The sequence below is a fragment of the Anabrus simplex genome, chromosome 2 (genome assembly GCF_040414725.1).
Source record: "Anabrus simplex isolate iqAnaSimp1 chromosome 2, ASM4041472v1, whole genome shotgun sequence".
NCBI lineage: Eukaryota > Metazoa > Arthropoda > Insecta > Orthoptera > Tettigoniidae > Anabrus > Anabrus simplex.
This window is the reverse complement of record NC_090266.1, coordinates 371041916-371062904: the sequence shown is the minus strand read 5'-3', so window position 1 is coordinate 371062904 and position 20989 is coordinate 371041916. Positions and strand designations below refer to the sequence as shown.

At 40.2% G+C, this 20989-nt stretch overlaps 1 protein-coding gene across 3 annotated transcripts in view; it reads right to left on the bottom strand.

Moving 5' to 3' along the window:
* The window catches only part of LOC136864144 (serine/threonine-protein phosphatase 4 regulatory subunit 1), a 1196145-nt gene extending 1188483 nt beyond the window's left edge, over positions 1 to 7662 (bottom strand). The window contains exon 1 of one of the 3 annotated variants that reach the window (XR_010859276.2): positions 7459 to 7615. Coding sequence is in view for 1 of the 3 variants with exons in the window: in XM_068226182.1 (XP_068082283.1) it covers positions 7459 to 7498 (40 nt within the window). In the remaining 2 variants the exon portion in view is untranslated. Of the gene's footprint in view, positions 1 to 7458 lie in introns of all 3 variants that reach the window. The other 2 variants (XM_068226182.1, XM_068226183.1) reach the window with 2 other exon arrangements.
* Between the last annotated feature and the right edge of the window lie 13327 nt (positions 7663 to 20989).

Genomic DNA, 20989 nt, shown 5'->3' with positions numbered 1-20989 from the left:
TGGCTATGATGAGTGCATTCATTGGCCCCTGTGCGTGTGCTTTTACCAAATGGTGGAACAAGATACCAGTTACACATCACCACCTTCAAAAGTGAAATGTGAACCATACCCAGGCGTACAATAAACAATATAGTACGCCCCTCCTATTTGAGTTATACTGGCTATTTTCGTTGGAAGGCAGTATTTCTAAATCTAAAAAGTGAATAAATGGTGAACACGACTTTTAGGCCTATGTATAAAGTAAATATAATCCGTTTTAGTTACTCGTATGTCATTCGTTTCATCTCATTAATTCCTCTGATGACGTCGACGTCAGAAAGGGCATACCCTCGTAAGAACTCGCTATGGAGATTCGTCTTACTTCATACTTGACCCCGCAGAAAAGGGATAAGGGTATTGTATTATCATATTATGCAATACTGATACAAAATAACTCAATGGCCAGTCATTTGTGTCTGCCAGTTGAGAAGTAAGCCTATACACAGTAAACCTGATCACTGCTTTCATTTTAATTGTCTAGTGCCGCTAACTTTCCTGCTACCGGCGTGTCGTTATTCCAAGTGACGTCATCTTCACTGCCATCTCATCAGCCACGCACTGCAACCGAGACCGAAAGCATTCGAGGTCCCGTCTTTTTGAACCTTTTAAAAATAGTTTCGTTCCAGACTCTAGAGTCCAAACTGTTTGAAGCTATTCCCAAATAGTTTCTGGAAATGGTCTCTGATATTCCCAGCTGGTGTATGTGTAGCAGAAGCTACTCCTGAATAAAGCAGTGTTGTTGAAAGCATGTCAAACCAACAGCTGATAACTAGCGTACGTTATGAATTGTATTTCTGAATGTAATACAAGCATTCTTTTGATAACTGCGGCTGTTGAAAGCCAGACCCTTATTTTTAAGTAAATTTCATGCTTGTTCTCTATATTTATCAAATCAGGATTTACCTAAACAGCTGTAAATGAGATAAGAGAGACAGCATTGTTTAGGTTAGGTATGGTATCGCCCGGATAGTGCCAAAAGTTCCACAACGGAGAAAATAAAAATAAATAACAGGAAAGTTTGCTGCATTTATGGATATCTAGAGATGTGGTGGTAATGTGTTTTATTTTGTAAGTTTGTCGTCCCCCATTCTTTATTAATGCATACCCTAGTATGTTTGGCGTCTCCCAAAATCAATATTATTATTATTATTATTTGCTAGGTACGTTGGCGAGTAAAACAATTTTGATTGGATTGTTTTTATCATGTTTTAAACCTACTTCTCTCCCAAAAAACCCTATATTGGCCCGAGTTACGAGATATTAAACGATCACTTTGTCAATGATCTCACCTGCCTATATTAAGTGAGTTGCATGTACCATTTTTACCGCCAATCAATCTTACTGCCATTCGTAAATCTCTGGCAATACGGTACCGGGAATCAAACTCAGGCTCATGAGAACTACAGTAATTGTGCTAACCATTACGATGGCGGACATTCTTAAATACAAAACACAGACATATACACATGACTGATGTGTCTTTGCAATGTGCAGGTCGGACACGAAACTATTCATCCCTTTGTGCGACGTCATCAGAGCTGCAGTAGGCCTACACTACAGAGGCGGACATTTCTGAATTACGAAACACAGATGTACCACATGACTTCGACGCATGTTTTCATTGCATGGTTCACAAATTTGTGTGATGTCATCAGAGCTGCATACGGCTGGTAGCCGCTTCGAAGGGGAATCGTTCTTCTCTGACGAATTGCGCTGGGGGGATTCTTGTATGCGACACTAATTTTTTTTCATTTTCTTCGTCTTGAAAAGCCAAGGGGGGGTCTAATACGTGAGGGGGTCTAATACACGAGTAAATACAGTATTTCAATCATAGGGTGCTCCAAATTAAAATGTAAATATCGTTAAGACTGTTTAATTAAATTATAAATCTTCACTACTGTTGGCATAATTGCATCAATTACATTGGAGTTTAAATGTTTAGCTTAACTATCACATAGTGTCGAGTGCGAGCAGTGTCTGGATTAGCGTGAAATCGCATGTGAGCACTGGATTCCACATGATATCACTCCACAGCAACCTAGTGGTAAACCCCAGTGTTACACGATTATGAATGAGCAGTAAAACACTAGAAATTCAAAATACTCTGGTATGTCTTGTTTGGGATAATAACACTAAAAGAGTTCAATTTTGTAGTAAATGCGTCATATTGCAAATCACTGTAAATGTGATATCATTGTTAACACCCTCAGTGGATCAGAGGTCGAGTGTTGGCCTCCGTATCCTAAGATACTGAATCCAAACACAGCACAGGTAGTAGGATTTTTGAAATGAAAAATGAAAAAGTCCATTCAACATCCCACGTCGTACGTCAGCATGTAAAAGATCTCTGGCAACACTTTTGGTGTTTACCTGATAAAATTCACTAAAACTCAACCATAGATGCCTAAGAAAGGTTTGGTTTACTCCATTTAGTAGGCCTAAGTGAAAAGGAATGTTGAAATTGATGAGAAAGATGGCATCCAATTAAAATGCTTGCACACGGTGGCTGCAGCCATATTATTATAATTACTAATGCCCTGAGGGGAATAAATTGAAATGTTATAATTATATTTAGTGTAGTATTCCCTGCCCAGCTACTCATTCCTGCCACCCGGCTGACGAATATTTCTGGGGAGAACACTGCTGTGCTGTTCTTGGATTAACCCCGTTTTGCATTACATCATTCAGATGGGAGTCTGCGAGTCTAGAGAAGAAGTGGGGAGCGATTTAATCTGACAGATGTACAATCTACCATTGCTTATGGAGGTGGATCTTTTGAGTTGTGAGCAGATATACAGTAATTCTCAACACAAAAGCATATCTCCTGATCATTCGCAATGGAACCGTAACTGCTTGCTGGTACACTGACGAGATCTTGGTGCTACGCATGATTCCTCATGAGGCAACCTGGAGAAAATGCAGTATTCATGCATAATAAAGCTGGAGCGCACAATGCTAACATCGTTCAGAGATTCCTGCAAGAACACCACGTGCAATGAACGTAGTGGCCATCTACTAGTACCAATTTGAATCTGATCGAGCAAGGCTACGACCAAATGGGGCAATGCATCTCAGCAACAAATCCACCAACCCGAACACTGTAATTCTTCGATGAAACCCTTTCAGATGAGTTAGGAAGTCTGCCTCAAATGAACATGCGGCACCTTGTCAGAAGCATGTGAAGGTGTTATCCATGCGAGGGGTGGAAATACTCCTCATTAAGATGCTTAATTACAACGCAGCCGGCCCCACGGTGTAGGGGTAGTGTGCCTGCCTTTTACCCAGAGGATTTGGCCCCATTATGGTGGATGACCAGGGATCACTTTATGAAACACTGTGCAATGAATCTTGTGTACTGAGTGCCCAAAGAACACTTGGTATAAGTTTTCCTTCCGCAGCCCAGAGTTTTTAACATTATACGGAAGCGAAAATAATGCAAATCTTACTTGGAATTCCATTTAGAGGAGAGATATGTTCATTGCAATGTCCAGGAACCCACCATCCCACCCTTAGAAGCACATTTACTTTTATAACCTATTAAGAGTAGCACCTGCCGGCACCAGCCATCGGCAATAGCTAAAGTAACTACTTGCATTCTCATTGGTCAACGTGAATAGAATGTCAAGTCATTGCCATCAATGCTGCTAAATACATTACATTGCCATCACCGGCTGAATAAAAGCACAAAGAGAAAACACCATGTAAAGGAAACAATGTGAAATACACAACAGCAGTAATTTAATTTAATACTTATGTTAAATGGACTTGTCCAGGTCCTATCCTAAATGTCCGTACGTCCAGACCAATCGTGTTTCCACAGGAAACTAGAGGCCTAATGCCGCTTCGCGGCTTCTAACAATCCAGACCAATGGACTTGTCCACGGCAAGAATCCTAACCGTCCAGACCATTCGTCTTGACCACAGCAAGAATCCTAACCATCTAGACAAATCGTCTTGTCCACGGCAAGAATCCTAACCACCCAAACCAATCATCTTGTCCACGGCAAGAATCCTAACCGTGCAGACCAATAATCTTGTCCATGGCAAGAATCCTAACTGTCCAGACAAATTGTCTTGTCCCAACGAGAATCCTAACTGTCCAGACCAATAGTGTTTCCTCACAAAACTGGGGACATAGGGCCGCTTCGCGGCTTCTAACCGCCCAGACCAATGCTCTTGTCCAGATCCTATCCTAACCGTTCACACGGCAAGAATCAATCCAGACCAAAGGTCTACCCAATGTAACAATAAACACTACCACCAACTATCGAAGTACCACTCATTGGTTCCTAAGTACAGAGGTTGGCAGCACTGAGCGCCTCTTGACAACATCCTTCCCACGCGTGTAAACAAACGACAGTCGTTCCGCGCACAGTTGAATGTAGCGAGTGCTGGGCTGCGGAAGGTAAAATTATAATGAACACTTTTCATTTCAATGGTTAATTGTTATACAGTTTGTTTTCATTGTGTGTCTGTTTTCATTTTAATATGTGTAGTATCATCGAGGAATGGACATAAAAAATGTGAACAAATGTCTTCTTTAGAGGCAAGTATTTTATATGATCGGTATAAGTGCATACTTGTTTCTATATTTCAAAAAGCAAGCAGGTACCATAGTTTAATCCAACTACCGATGAAGATCACAATCAAGACTATCACACCACAATTCAATTTTGATTCTACTTTAATTTTGAAGTGCATGTTGATATATGTGATTAGAATCTGCACAGCAGCAATGTTGAATTCACAACATAAACCAAAGAAAGAAATGAAGTAGTTTTAAATAGGTAAATCAATTAAAAATTGAGTTTCCTACTAGATATACTATTTTCTCACAGTATTCCCACTAGACATCACTTATGTCAAGGAAATCTTCATACAATAGTCTTGATGTTTCCAAATTGCAAGGAGTGGTGTTATAAAAATCATAAAGAAAACTCCTCTGCAATTTCATAAAATAATATCAGTACTACTCCTAGTACAATTCTTCCTGAATGTTTGATTAAGAGGGAAATTATAAGAGATCACTTAAATGGATGTTGCCCCACAACAGAATAATATTTTAATTTTTTCCAAAATAAGCCTGCAGCTCATCTATGTTCCAGATTATAGAACGTAGTTGATTACAATAAAGTACACCTATAGTGTGCCACTTAATGAGCAGCTACAGACCTTATTTATTCTGAATAAAAATTCAACATTTATTATTGCTTCCACTTGAAGCCATGAAGTTTTCCCCAAGATCTGTTTTTATATATTCTTCTACAATAGCACTCAAGAATATAAGTTAGTTTACTGTATGTTCAACACATCCTCGTCCTACTCTTCAGCTTGACTTGAACTAACCAGCTGATATTAGCTTGTCGTATCTTCATAGTGTTCTCACCAGAAATTTTTGTCAGCCGGGTAGGGAATACAACGTAAAAAATGAATATGATAGCATTTCAATTTTTTCCCCTCAGGACTTTAACTATTTCAGACAAGTAAACACTAAAACAGTTCAAATTTGCAGTTAGTGTTGTTAATATGAATAAGACATAACAGTTTGAAATTCTAGTGTTCTACTGCTCGTTCATATTCATGTAACACTGGGGCTTACCACTCAGTTGCTGTGGAGTGCCATACAGGTTTGCAAGTCATGCGAAATAGAGCGCTCACATGTGATTCCATGCTAATCCAGGCACCGTTCGTGCACACTACATGATAGTCAAACCAAACACTTAGGGCCTAAACTCTGATGTAACTGATGCAATTATGCCAACATTAATAAAGATTTATAATTTTAATAAACAGTTTTACGATATTTGTATTTTAATTTTGAAACCCAATGACTCAAATATGTATTAATATTATGCAACTAGTACATATCTAGGTTATGTTAGCTGGGGGGGTCTGTAAAAAAAAATCATTAAAACCCACTAAAAATGTCCCAGGGGAGAACACTGCTCATACACAATTGCTACCACACAATGCAACTATATATATTACTGCCCATATTTGTTTAAAATTCATAGGTCTGCACTAAACCAATAATTAATTGTAAAGTAAAAAAATGAAAGCTGAGTACTCATCTAAGTTTAGTCACAAATTGGGGACACTAATTTTTTTTTTCCTAGTTGCTTTACGTCGCACTGACACAGATAGGCCTAGGTCTTATGGCGACGATGGCCAGGAAAGAGCTAGGAGTGGGAAGGAAGCGGCTGTGACCTTAATTAAAGTACAGCCCAAGCATTTGCCTGATGTGAAAATCGGAAACCACAGAAAACCATTTTCAGGGCTGCCGACAGTGGGGTTCGAACCCACAATCTCCCAGATGCAAGCTAACAGCTGCGTGCCCCAACCGCACGGCCAACTCGCCTGGTGGGGACACTATAGAACACTGATTTAACAACACGCCATCCCACAAAACTGGGGAAAGCAATGAAGCAGTGTGAGGCAAGACCTACTCCAGAACACAAAACAGGGCACACAGAATAAATCATTCAGACAGTTTAAAGTGGAAAGAGTCATCTAAGGTTAAATTCTGAACAAATTTCTACATTATGTCAAAGGGTGCAAACAAAGAGTAAACTGTATTTCACGTTACAAGTCTTCATTGTTTCAAGACCTCTCTCTGAAAAAAATTAGCACGATCTACATAGAAATCTTGCACTGATAGAGAAATACTCAAATTCATGGTAAAGTATAATTATTAAGCACATAAAGAGTGTTTTTTGGGTGCTACCAACAAGGTAGACAGCTTTCACACCACATTCAACAAATGTCATGTACCTCCAATCATACTAAACACCACCGTGTTGAGTGAACACAAAACTGTTTGACATCCACACAGCCGGAGGCACGACACAAACCAAGAATGCAATAAATTGCTTTCTAAAGAACTGCAAATTCAATTCCATAATGACATGCTTTGTAGCACAGCACTTGCACCTTCCTAAATACCAGATAAATTCAGATGTGTAATCCGGCTACTTTAGGGATAAAAGCGTATTTCACACTAATTACTTTTCCACAATCTCTGGAAACACAGGTTAGAATTTACCACAAACTATAAAGTTATGTCACAGACATTGAAGAGACGCCTCTCTAGGCCAGAGAGAATTGTATTACTGAAAATTTATCTACCAAGTCCTAATTTAGTTAATTTCGTCTATACACACTTTTCATGAACGAACAAAACAGCAAATGCCAACAAAACGCGCCCATATTCAATATCATGTTGCATCAGAGTTAATTCGGCTAAAATCACGGAACACTGACACGATATTTTTCTTCAAGGAATGATGTAAGAAAATACATGAAGATCAACACTCCCATTCATTTCAAGACTTCATTCCTTCAACACGCCATACACTGATTCAAGTTTAAATTGAACTCTTTAGCAGCCAAAACACTTACGAAATCAATTGTTCGACATACCTTCTTCGGAACATTCTCCATCTTCATCTTGCAAGTACATTACGTCTGTAATTTACAGCTATAATCAGTGACTAGGCCTACCTATAGCAAACAAAAATTTGAAATTATTTACTTCCACTGACTAGCACTCAACCGCCATCTTGAAACAATCAGTATACAGAGTAGATCTGTTCTGTTCGTGAAGTTGATTTGGGCTCGTTATTTCACCCAGACACAATACTGTATTATATTTGTACTAGTTCTACACGCGCACACAATTTCAATAAAGTAGTACACCAATGCAGTTTACAATGTTTTCTGAGTACGAAGTATGTCTTGTCTTGTCTTGCGGATATTTAGTTGGGATTCAAAAAATTCTTTCCCAGTCACAAGATCATTAATATATTACACTTATATCACCAAAAGCACAAGATTACATCACTAATGCCCGATTTTAGCATGATCACACGTAGATAGATGCACTTAAAGAAGAAAAATTATATAGGGTATGAGGAGGTTCATGGAGGCATTACATTCGGTACTGAGCAGGGACACAAAGAACTTAGTAAGCTGGAATAGGAGTAACGTGTTACACTGTACAAGATCGGAAAGTAATAAAAACCTTGAGACAGTATCTACTCACCATGGACATTTAGAAGTGCCACCTCACAAACATGTCGGAACAAAAACAACTGAAAAACTAAATCATAATTACAATGTGATGTGAGTGTTATCAAGGTACTCGTTTAAAATAGTAATGATCGTAGGCGTAGGTTGGTGCAACAAAACTGAAAGTCGTGTAGGGAAAGATACTTGAACTTTGAGTAATTTCTGCATTAAAATGGTCTGGTGATGTGCATATTGGGGGCAATGAAAAAACAGGTGGTCACTATCGCCCTCAGATTCTCCACAGGAACAAGTTGGGTCGTTCGTAATGTGAAATCGAGTTAAATATACTGGGGTTAAGGCATGATTAAAACGTAGTCGGATAATATTGGTAATGTGACGTCGTGTATACGTACCATTTGCAAACCACGGCAGAGTGGGAATACTCGGTTGAATTTGATAGTAATGTTGGCCTTTCGTACGAGCAGATAATCGCCATTGTGTGCACCGTGTGTGTTGAGCTGCAGTTTTGATATGTGGAAAGAAGTCAGGAATCGGAATTTTGATTTGTAATATATTCGCGGTATCTGCATTGGCGTCTTTCGCTGCTATATCGGCCATATCGTTGCCTACGTGCCGATTATGCCATTTAATCCATATTAGCGTTATAACAAAACCGGATGTTTGAAGTCGAAATAGAAAAGACTTGACTTCGTAGACATATGTATTTGTATGAGGGGCGAGTGAATGCAGAGCTTGTAAAACACTTTGAGAATCGCTGAATATATTTATTTTTTTGGATTGCAAATGCTGAACATATACGAGGGCTTGGTATATGGCATATAATTCTGCTGAAAAAATAGTTAAATTATTAGGTAACGGATATTTAAAGCTAATGAGTAGTTGTGGATCGTAAAATGCTGCTCCGACTCCAGTATTGGATTTTGACCCATCGGTAAATAGGTGGTAATCTGGTGTAGTTATGGGACTTTTAAATTTCTTATGAGCATATAATGTGGGATAAGGTGCAGACATTGATTGGTTTGATGCATCAGAAGGGGCAATGATAATATAAGGACGGAATGTTTGAATATCATAGTGGTATGAATACGTATTAACACGTGGTGTAGGTTCGAATCCCACTATCGGCAGCCCTGAAAATGGTTTTCCGTGGTTTCCCATTTTCACACCAGGCAAATGCTGGGGCTGTACCTTAATTAAGGCCACGGCCGCTTCCTTCCAACTCCTAGGCCTTTCCTATCCCATCGTCGCCATAAGACCTATCTGTGTCGGTGCGACGTAAAGCCCCTAGCAAAAAAAAACACGTGGTGTACGAAATATAGTCTCAGTAAGATGGTGGATTTCAGCATACGCCATATATATGGCGGGATACTGATGATTGGGAGGAGGACGCTGTTGATAATATTCATATAATAATTGTAATTTAGGGACAATAAGGGAGTTCGTTCTACTAATATGTTTAAGTAGGAATTTTTGGGAAAGTTTTATCCTGCGAATGTACAGTGGTTCTTCCGTAGTTTCTACTAATAAAGCGTTAGTTGGTGTTGTGCGGAGGGCACCCAAACTGATACGTAGTGCTGAAACTTGGAGACGATCCAACGCTAATAAACTATGTTTAGAGGTTAAATCAATAATATGGGCGCTATAACCAAGTATAGACCGAATGGTTGCATGATATAGCTGTAGTGCTGACAAGGGGTCAGCACCCCATGCACATTTCGTTACCGTTCGTAAAATGGTGATATAACGATCAGATTTCCTAATAAGGTGTCGTACGGTATATGAGTTTGCCATGTGAGTTTTTGATCGATATATATTCCTAAATATAAGTGTTGTGAAACCAAGGGAATGCTCTATGTGTCAAAGTTAATAGGGCTTTTATCAAAGGTTCGTTTATGTGTAAAGATCATCGCTGCACATTTAGGTATAGAAAGGGAAAGTCCATGGGCCGTTAGCCACTGAAAGACTAAACTTAAAACCCGAGATATTGTGTCTCTACAAAGGTCAATGTGGGAGTCAGCAAAATAAATAACATAATCATCCGCGTAAGCTAGAATACGGGCGTGTGGTAGCACAAGAGATTCGAGCTCTTTCATGTAAAGGGCAAACAAAATTCCACTGAGTATCGATCCCTGTGGTAAACCTTGTGATGTGTAACGGCTATCAATTGTGTATTGGGGAGATTTAATAGTTAACCGGCGGTTAGTAAATAGTTGATTTAAAATAGAAATGAATTGGATGGGGAATCCAGCACTAAATAATTTCTCCCAGAGGATGTGCAATAACACAGCATCATAGGCACCTTTAATATCCAAAAAGACTGCTACAATAGATTGTTTCCGCCATTTTGCTAATAAGATGTCGAGTAAGAAAATAATGATAGGGTCTTGTGTACTATTACCCCGTCGAAAGGCAAACTGATACTTGGGTAATAGCGAGTGATATTCCAATACCCACGCCATTCGTTTCATAAGGATTTTACAAAAAACTTTGCGTATACACGATCCCAGAATTATGCCTCGGAAATTGTCAGGTTCAGTAGGTTGTTTTGTTGGTTTCAGGATGGGTGTGATGAAAAACTCGTCCCATGATGTTGGTACATGTAATGTCTCTAAAATACTATTATAATATTTGAGTAAATAAATTTGGACATGGTGGGGTAAGGCCTTGAGCATTTGATAAGTAATTGCATCAGGTCCTGGTGATGAGCTATTGACGGTACATAATACAGAGTGTAATTCATTATATGTAATTGGATTCAAAAGGGAAATAAAAGAACAAGAATTATTCTGTGAGGTGGGTAGAAAGAATGGATTTACGGTAACAGGGGCAAGGGTGTATAAAAAATTTTCTAGAACTTGTCGCGGATAAGCAGAAGAAGTTTGGTATTGGAAAGTTCTCGTGATCATGCGGATCGCGTTCCAAAATTTCGTTGCTGGAAGCTGTGGAGTTAATTGAGAAATAAAAGATTGCCAAGCTTTTCGCTTTTTTGCATTAAAGACGATTTTTGTTTTCGCGATATGGTTTCGCAATTGAAAATAATGCTGCTGCGTCATCGATTGGCGATATTGTTTGAATAATTGTTTGCGCTTATGAATAAGATCGTGATTTCTTTGTCCCACCATTTTAGTTCGTATTCCTGTGGATGGGTCGTCACTTTTAATGGTCGGCACGGATGAAACATGTTTAAATATTGGGTTAAATAAGGGAGTAAGAGGGAAAAGGAAAGAGGGGATTTATGTTTCTGCTGCAAGATATAATTGAGGTATGAGTGATAGTCAGAAACATTGAAGTTTTTATAAGATCGGACGTTACTTATACAGGAGGGTGTCTGAAACTGGGAATGTGGTGGGTGAGTACCATATGTGATGAGAATTGGGAAATGGTCACTAGTGTGAGTATCAGATAATGTATGCCAGGTGGTGACAGGGGCCATAGTGGTGCGGCAGAAAGTAAGGTCTACTGCGCTGGGTGGAGATCCAGGCGGAGTTAAACGGGTCGGGGAGCCGTCATTTAAAAGAAACAAATTCTGATGAGTTGAAGTAGTAAGTAAATTGGAACCTTTGATTGTATCCACCATACATCCCCATTCAGTGTGGTGGCAATTAAAATCACCAAGAAGAAAAAGATGTGGAAATGTGTCAAATTGTTGGATAAAATGCATCCATTGATTCTGAGTAATGTAAATGTGGGGAGGGCAATAGATGTTGATGAAACAGGTATTATGGTGTACTATTCCTACAGCATAAGTGTGCGGGATGATATATTGTAAAGAGAAATGTGTAACTGATAAGGAAGTATGAACACATGTGGCAACTCCATCAAAGCCGTTACCATCATGTCGGAAAACTTGATAACCTCGTAATTGAAAAATGAAATGTGGTTGAAACCACGTTTCTTGTAAACAGATAAAATGAGCTCGTGTTTCATTCAACAAAATTTGTAACTCATGTCTTTTAGAGGCGGCACTTCGGCAATTCCATTGGAGTAAAGTAATCATGCTAGTATGTTCATGATAGAGTCTCGTAGCTTATATAATACATGGTGAAGTTGAGGCTCGTGACCCATACTTTGAATTAACATTACCAGCAATTGCTGGATTTCTTGTTGAAGGCGTTCCTTGGAAGGAGGATAATGTATATCTTGAAGGGTTGCAGAAGGTTGCTGCCTAGCAGATGTGGGTGCACTTGAGGGATATGCTAGTGGCAGAGGTTGTTGCATGGCACTCGTTGACGGAATCGAATGTACTGGAACTGAAGGTTCGTTTCGCAGAATGGCCATGTATCATTGACGGTCGAAACCGGGTTCGGGTGCAGGAGGGGGAGATTGCATGATTACTTGGGTGAACTTACGCTTACGCGGGTTGGGAGTCGAAGGGGATGAGGGATTTGACGATAGAGGAGGGAATTGAAGTTCTTGTTGCTCGGAATGATAAATGGGAAGGGCGATTCGGGCTTTAGCTCGGGAAAAGATAAGTGTTCAGTACTCATTAATTTTTTAATGGTGACCTGATATTTATGTTCTGGACAAATTGATGAACCTGCGACATGGTTTTTTTACAGTACGCACATTGCGTAAATTGCTCCGTGCATGCCTGGGTTTCATGTTGTTGCGCACATTTCCCACAACGAGCGTTTTTCGCTTGACATTGTCGAATTGTATGGCCATATCGCTGGCATTTGCGGCAGCGAATGGGTGAAAAGATGTAAGGTTCAACTTCCATGTACACCTTATATAAGGCGACATGGGAGGGTAATGTTTGTGATCTGAAAACAATTTTTACTGAACCCGTAGGCAGGTATTGGGTTTCCCCGTCTTGAATTGCACGGCGATTAATTCATTGCACGCTTTTAACTGGTGCCTCGGATTCCAGGTTCTGTAGTATGTCATCATTCGATAAACCTTTTTCAACTCCACGAATAATGCCTACTCTTAACACTTGTGAGGATGGAATGTACGCTTTAATTTTGAGGGTTTCAAGCATAGGATTACTCAGAAAGGCGTTTGCTTGAGAAGCCGTATGAAAGGTAACTTGTAGTCGATTACATCCTTTACGTTGGATCGATTTGACATTGAGTTTGGTTTCATAAAATCGGCGACCAAGTGCCATAGGGTGTAAATTGCCGATGTATTGCTCGTTTATGGAAAAAAAATACAAAGAAAGGTCCATGATGAAAACGATTATAATATTCCGGGGTAGAAGCCACTTGGGACGCCTCGGATTGATTGTTAGATTGTTCAGAATTAGAACGGTCTACTACTTCGGTATTACGCCTCTGTACATCAGACTCAGTGGACTGAGAACCTTGCTGTCGTGTCGTATTACTGGATGAATTGGTTATGGGTTCCTCTTCCATAGGTACTACAATTTCACGCTCCACTCGTAAGGAATTCCCGGTTACCGCTGACGTTGCTCCACTGTCGGTCTCCATTGCTTGTCACTCCCGCACCACACGTGAACGAAAACACAAGTGGTTACCACTACCGCGCACCTCTAACTCGCACAAGTAGAGTAGTGTACCGTACCACTATCACTGCGTGACTGTCGAGAGTACGAAGTACTTGAAGATTGAGGGAAGTAGACCATGCAGCGGACTCACAAAATGGGTTCAAAGCACTTGAAGTAGTTCAGGAAAAGACGTATCACCTAGACAACTGAGAGTGAGGAAGAAGCATGGGGAGATATCCATGAGAGGCTTCAGTTGGAAAATAATTATATCGGCAGGACTGACCACAAGTATAAAATTAGAAGGAATTTTAGCAGAAGCGATTGGGGTAAATTTTCATTCATTGGGAAGGGTGTGAAGGAGTGGAACAGTTTACCAGGGGTAATGTTTGATCCTTTTCCAAAATCTGTACAGATATTCAAGAAGAGAATAAACAGCAACAGAGAAAATAAATGAAGTGTTAGAGGGCATTCGACCAGTGCAGGTTATTGTAAATTAAAAAAATGTGTGTGAATGAATTAATTCCATCCCCTGGTCTAAGGAGTTTGGACAGCCAAAGTAGGGGACTGCCTGTAGGGGTGAAGTGCAGAGGGGACTTCGAGGGCCCTGGGACCGCTACGGTAGCTGTGAAGGCCTTTCAGGAACTCTGAAAAGTGGTGGCAAAAGGGGCTCTGGTTAAGACGCAGCAGGTCGTTATGCTACTTAGGATCCAGAACGGGTAAAAAAAATAGTAAATAAATAAATGCAATGTAAATATTAATCTTATACCAGTTGTATAGTATCATTTGTAGTAATTCCACATACTGTATATCAGTTGACTATATTTGTAAGTAGTACAGGAGATATTATAAGTAGAATTTTGTAAACAATATAAATTTATTAAGGATGAGCTGTATGTTTAATAGAAAACATTGTTAGCGTAAATTGTATAATACTGTATTATAGGAAAATTTTCTTCTCTTGTTAATTTAATATTTAGTGCTTGACAATAATGTATTTTAGTGTACCATTTGCCACCGAGGTAAACACCTCATTTGCAAATAAACAGATTTTGATTTGAAAGTATAAAAGACTAGGAGATATTGGAAAAGCACAGGGACACAAGGTATACTAATCTTCACGCTAGAGTGGCCGTCTCAGCGACTTCTACAAAACATACACACCGGGCCAACATATAAGGGATAAGCAGGAGCGGGCAGTGGAACGACGGAGGGGTGGATATATGTGAGAGTGTAGGACTTTGGACAGATGGAAAGAAATATCTGAGCAACGTATATGGGGGATGTAGAGAGCGCAAAGTGTCAGTGAAATCGTAAACAAAAGATGAAGAGGGGCGACAGTGTGTTGATATGAACATCAATGAAAATGTACACGCGATCGGTGGAAGGGGAGATGAAAATAAACGGTAGCTATGTGTCTTGGTTGAAGAGGAGGCGTTAGGGAGGGCGGGAGGCAAATGAGAATATGATGAAATATGTAAGTAACGTCAATGTATTGTGGGAAAAGTGGGGTTAGAGTTGTAAATTAGAGTGATCTAAGAACTGATTTAAGATAGGTATGATTGTGGGAGAGGGCTTGTATACGAGACATGCAATTGACGAGGGGAGTGGATAATTGTATTGTATTAAGCTGGAGTACAGGCATCGGCGAGGAGAGTTGTACAATGGGCATTGAAAAAAGAGATGATTGATATCAGCATCTACAGATCCACAATGACATAGGGGATGCGGTTGTAAGCGAAATCGAAATTTATATAGAGGTGTAAGGGAATGATTAAAGCGAAGACGTATGATATTGATGATATGACGACGAGTGTAGGTGGCGTGTTGATACCAGAAAGTAGTAGGTAGTATGGGTTGTAGACTATGATAGAATTTGCCCTTCTGACATGCAGATGTTGTCCATGTGTTTTGCCATATTTGTCGTTGTTGTGATTTGAGGAGAGATATGAAATCTGTGGCTGGAACAGAAAATGTAGCTGGGGTTGTAGATAAGAGGGAAGCCTCTTTCGCTAAGCGATCGGCTCGTTCATTGCCTGGTATATTCTTATGTGCAGGTATCCAAATGAGGGTTATTTGGACACCTAATTGGTGTAAATTGAAGAGGATGTGTTTGGCGTTATAAACATACCAGTTCAGCGTTAACTTGTTAGATTTTAGTGTTTGGAGCACGGAGAGAGAGTCAGTGTATATATTAGCAGATTGTATGGATGAATGTTTGATGTACAGTAATGTTTGTCGTATGGCAAGGAGTTCAGGCGAAAAAATAGAAAAGTGGGGCGATAAGTGAAACAATTCAGCATACTGAGTCTGTTCGTAATAAAAAGCAGCGCCGACACCGCAAGAATTTTTGGATCCATCAGTATAAAAATTGGGACAGGCATTAGTGGATGAAATGCGAACTTTTTTAGAATGTAGAGGAAAAAATGAAAGGCGGTAAGGGAGCATAGCAAAAGAAGATTCTTTAGAATGAATAATAGTAGGAGTATATTGAATCACGTCGTATGCCACAGAATAGTATGGTAGCACATGACTACGAATAATAGTAGATTAAAAAGGGGAGACAGACTCAAATGCCCAAATTAAGGCAGGGGCACGGCAAGGATGTGTGGTAGGTGTTGAGAATGATTGAGCGAGTAATTGTATTTTGGGTAGAGGGTTATTGGAGAGCACTAGAAGTCGTTTGAGGAGATACTTAGATGCTAGAAATCTGCGTCGAAGGAGAAGAGGAGGGTCACCAGTTTCAACTAATAAGGCTTTTGTAGGTGTGGTAGACAACGCACCAAAACAAACTCGTAGTGCTTGATTTTGAATTGTGTTGAGGAATTGAAGGGCAAATGGTGATGCAAGATCAATTATATGTGCACAGTAGTCGAAACGAGCACGGATGGTGGAGCAGTAGACTAATTTTGCTGTAGCAGGATCAGCTCCCCACGAACGACGTGTAATGGCTTTTAGGAGGTTAATATACGTGGCAGTACAGTTGCGTAGGTGTTGTATATGTTGGGAAAATTGTAATTTACGGTCAAGGATAATGCCAAGATATTTATGGTGCGAACGTATGGGAATTTCATAAGTATCGAACAGTAAAGGCTCGGAGTTGTAAACCCGCTTGGTAGTAAAGATTACTGCAGAGCATTTATCGGGTGATAAAGAGAACCCACGAGTGTGTAACCAGGACTGAACTTGAATGAGCAGCCGTGTTATGCATTTGCGAGCAACATCTACGTCTTTATGGGAAAAGTAGAGAGCTATGTCGTCGGCATACATATGAATTCGGGCAGATTGGAGGGCAAGTTGCTCGAGGCCGGATAAATATAAAGCAAACAGTATTCCACTGACGATATCACCTTGAGGGACGCCGACAGTAGCTTGACGAGGGGATGGCGTAGTGAGAGGAGGTTTGAAGATTAGAGCGCGAGACGTTAACAGATGACGTAGAAGAGTTACGAAAGTGGTTGGGATGCCTTTCTGTGATAACACATCCCATAACATATTCAGGGGGACGGAATCAAAGGCACCTCGTATATCGAGGAAGACAACAATAGTGTGTTCTTTTCGAGATTTAGCTAATTAGATGTCTATTATAAGCATATTGATCGCATCCTGAGCATTTCGACCTTTACAGTAAGCATACTGATACTTGGGAAGGAGGGAATAATATTCTAAGTACCAGAGAAACCTTTGGAGCATGAGTTTAAGAAATAGTTTGCGTATACAAGATGGCAAAATTATTCCCCTAATATTGTGAGGGGAGGTCATTGGACGTCGAGGCTTTGGAACCGGGACTAGGAAAAAAGTGTTCCACTCGGGAGGAGGAGTCGTAGTATGTAACACAAAATTAAAGTACTGAACAAGTACTTGTAGGGCTTTGGTCGGCAACTGTTGTAACATAGCATAAGAGATATAATCAGGACCGGGAGTGGATGATTTGCAGGAGTTAAGAACGGACGTGAGCTCAGGGAGAGTGATGGGACGAGAAAGGACTGAACACTGACGAGTGGAAGCAGAGATAGCTGGAGTATAAGGTGGAAGTGCATGATCTGGAGTGAGGGACCTTAGAAAGTCATTCAGAATAGTCGGCGGGATTTGAGGGCGTGGGACGTGAGTGGAAGCCCGGGTGAGAGCACGGATAGCATTCCATAATTGAGATGCAGAAATATGGTTATGGAAAGAGGATATAAAAGTTTTCCAGGCCCGTCGTCGTTTTTGATTGAATACACGTCTGATATGAGCAATATGATGTTTGAGGTGAAAGTAGTGTGAAGGGGTTAGAGTTTTACGATAAATTTTGAAGAGTCTCTTGAGTTTAAGGATTAATTGGTGACATTCACTGTCCCACCACTTTAATTTAGAGGCACGAGTTTTCATGGAGTTTGATGGTGGTGTAAAAGGATGGTATAGGTCCAGATACTGTGTTATTATTTTGAGCGGTGAGTGATAGGATAATTCTGTTACAGGGAAGGTCTCCAATTGGGTTACCATGTAGGAGTTAAAGTACGAAGCATTGAACTGTTTCATGGAGCGTAGCGGAGCGATATAATGGTCGTTAAGTGGGTTTTTAGTAATATACCCGTGGCCATAAGTAATGAGGATAGGAAAGTGATCACTTGTATGAGTGTCACTGAGTACCCGCCACGTGGTTATAGAGGCAATAGAGTTGCGGCAAAGTGATAGATCGACTGCACTAGGCAACGAACCAGGAGGAGTGAGCCTGGTAGGGGAACCATCGTTCAGAAGCAAGAGATTATGTTGAGTTACAGCATGTAAGAACTGTTTGCCTTTGGAGTTATTGAGCGTGGCTCCCCACTGAGTATGATGAATATTGACATCTCCCAAAAACAACAGTTGGGTATCAGGTGGAAACTGATTAAAAAATTTGAACCATTGGGCAAAAGAGATGTATTATCAGGGGGATTATACAAGTTTATAACATATGTGTTCTGATATATAAGACCTAGGGAATAGGTAGTTGGTATTATGTATTGTAGATGTAATAGAGTGTACGATAACGAAGTATGTATCATAAGTGCGACACCATCAAATCCTGGTCCGTCATGGCGTTCGATAGAATATCCTGGAAAATAAAAATTAGTTGTATGAGAACAAGTTTCTTGCAAAGCGACTATATGAGGAGATGTTTCGTGCATGAGAATTTTGAATTCGTATTGTTGATTTTGTAGGCTCCTAGCATTCCATTGAAGGATGCGTACTACCATTATTAAAGATAAGGTGTAAACTTTCGCGAAGTTGACTAATAACTGGTAAGATGTTGGGGTGATCTCCAATTAGTTGAGTAAGCTGCATGAGAAGATTGAGAACACTCTGTTGAACACGTTCTTGCTGTGGGAGTGTAGTACCTGTTTGGGGATGCTGTACGGGTTGCAGAGGCATTGACGGGCTCGATGTTGAGGGAGTTGGCTGACTGGGTTGAATGGGGTATTGAAAACTCAGAGATTGAGAGGGGCGAGAGGATGTAGTGGATTGCACTAGCTGGAGATACCCAGCTCTATCATATCCGGGAGAAGGTTTAGGTGGCAAATCCTTAACAATCACTTGTATGAATTTGCGTTTGCGAGGGGCGTCTGGTATTGGAGAAGGATGTTGAGAGGGTAGGGGAGGAAATTTTTGAATGTTATTATACTCAGAATAAGTAGGTGGAAATAGTCGAGCAGAAGCATCTGAGAAGGAGATGTTATCAGTGCACATGAGCTTTTTAATTTCCACTTGCTTCTGATGAACAGCACAATCTGATGAACCCGTTTCGTGCTCCCGGTTGCAATGTACACATAATTTGACATTAGCAAGGCAGTCTGAGGTAGGATGATTCAAACCACAGTTGCGACAGCGAAAGTTAGTGGACTGGCAATTGCGTATGGTGTGTTCATAACCCTGGCATTTGGAACAAATAATGGGGTAAAATATAAAGGGATTGACTTCTAACATTGCATGATAGATTGAAACATATTTGGCCAACGTTTTGGAGCAAAAAACAATCTTTACCGAGCCGGTAGGTAGATATACTGCCTGACCATCTTGGAGGGATTTACGGCGTAGGCGATGAACAGAATGAACTTTGACGTCACTCTGTAGTAAAGTAAGAATATCGGATTCAGTTAGATCTTTCTCAACACCGCGTATAATGCCTACGCGGAAGATATTGGAGTGAGGAATAAAGGCATGCAACTTGTGTGTATCAAGGAACTTATTCTGCAAAAAGTCATTAGCATGATTAGGAGAGTGAAAGTTTACCTGAATCCTGTTACGGCCTTTATACTGGATGGATTTAACAGGAAAGTTCCTTTCATGGAGTACACGCCCTATAGCCATAGGGTGTAGGTTGCCAATGTTATTACCTTGTTTGGATGAAACAAAAACAAGATATGGTCCTGGGTGGTTTAATGGGTATAAATTACATGCACTAGTATTAGGAGGTTGAGCAGGAAGGGGAGGGTTAGTATTGCATTGGGTCGAAGTTTGCAACGAAGGGGTAGGATTAGAACTATCATTCACGTTTGTATCCATTTTCACTTCTTCTTCCCGTTCAACATTACTATTTGATGCGGGATGAAAGTCCCGAGTACCTCCACTATCAGAACTCATGCCACCACTTCACAATCACACGCAAGCTAGCACTCGAACGCAGGAGTAAGTTCTAGAAACTTCAGACACCGAACACGAAACCTCGAACACAACGAACCGTAGAGTACGATGTTGCGGACGAGACTAATGAAATGTTACAGAGTAGATCATTCCCATACAAAGCACGTGATTGGTCAAAAAGTGTCCATAGAGCACCAAAATTGTCATCTGACTTCCTCTACGTAGGTACTTAGAGAATCTATAAATTTAAATCCCAAGGTTACTTCCTCTCCTTGATTAGTTTAAGGACATCGTAATAAAACATTACGTCCAGTCACTGGTTTGCGGGTAAATTATATTTTACTGGGGATGCCAACTTTAAAAAGATACCGGTAGGTGGACAACATAAGGGAAGGGATGCCTTTTTAATGGGACTATTTCACAGCGGTAAATGAGATTAAATGAGTTAATTACTATTTTAATAGGGTTATCTTATCTGGACATCACACATTACACAGTCAAGATGTCTGTCACGACAAACTTACTACAAACGAACAAGTTCGGACCACAAATAAGGAGTGGGATGTTGATGTACATACTTTGATTGCAAGGAAAAAGTTGCAATTGAATGTTATATACACTTTAAAAAATTGGATATTAATTCTGCAATGTGAACTGTCGGATGGTACACGAAATATTTAAAGGCAGTTGGTAGCCTGATTTAAGGAGGTTTGATATGAACTCGCGCCTTTGATGTTCGCATGTCTGGCATTGAAAGGAGATGTGGTTTATACTGCCAAGTGCCTGTCCACATGGACAAGTATTGCTTTCAGTAATGTTGAGGCGATAAAGATGTTCCAGCGTACATAAATGGTTTAGTCGGATCCGTATGATTGT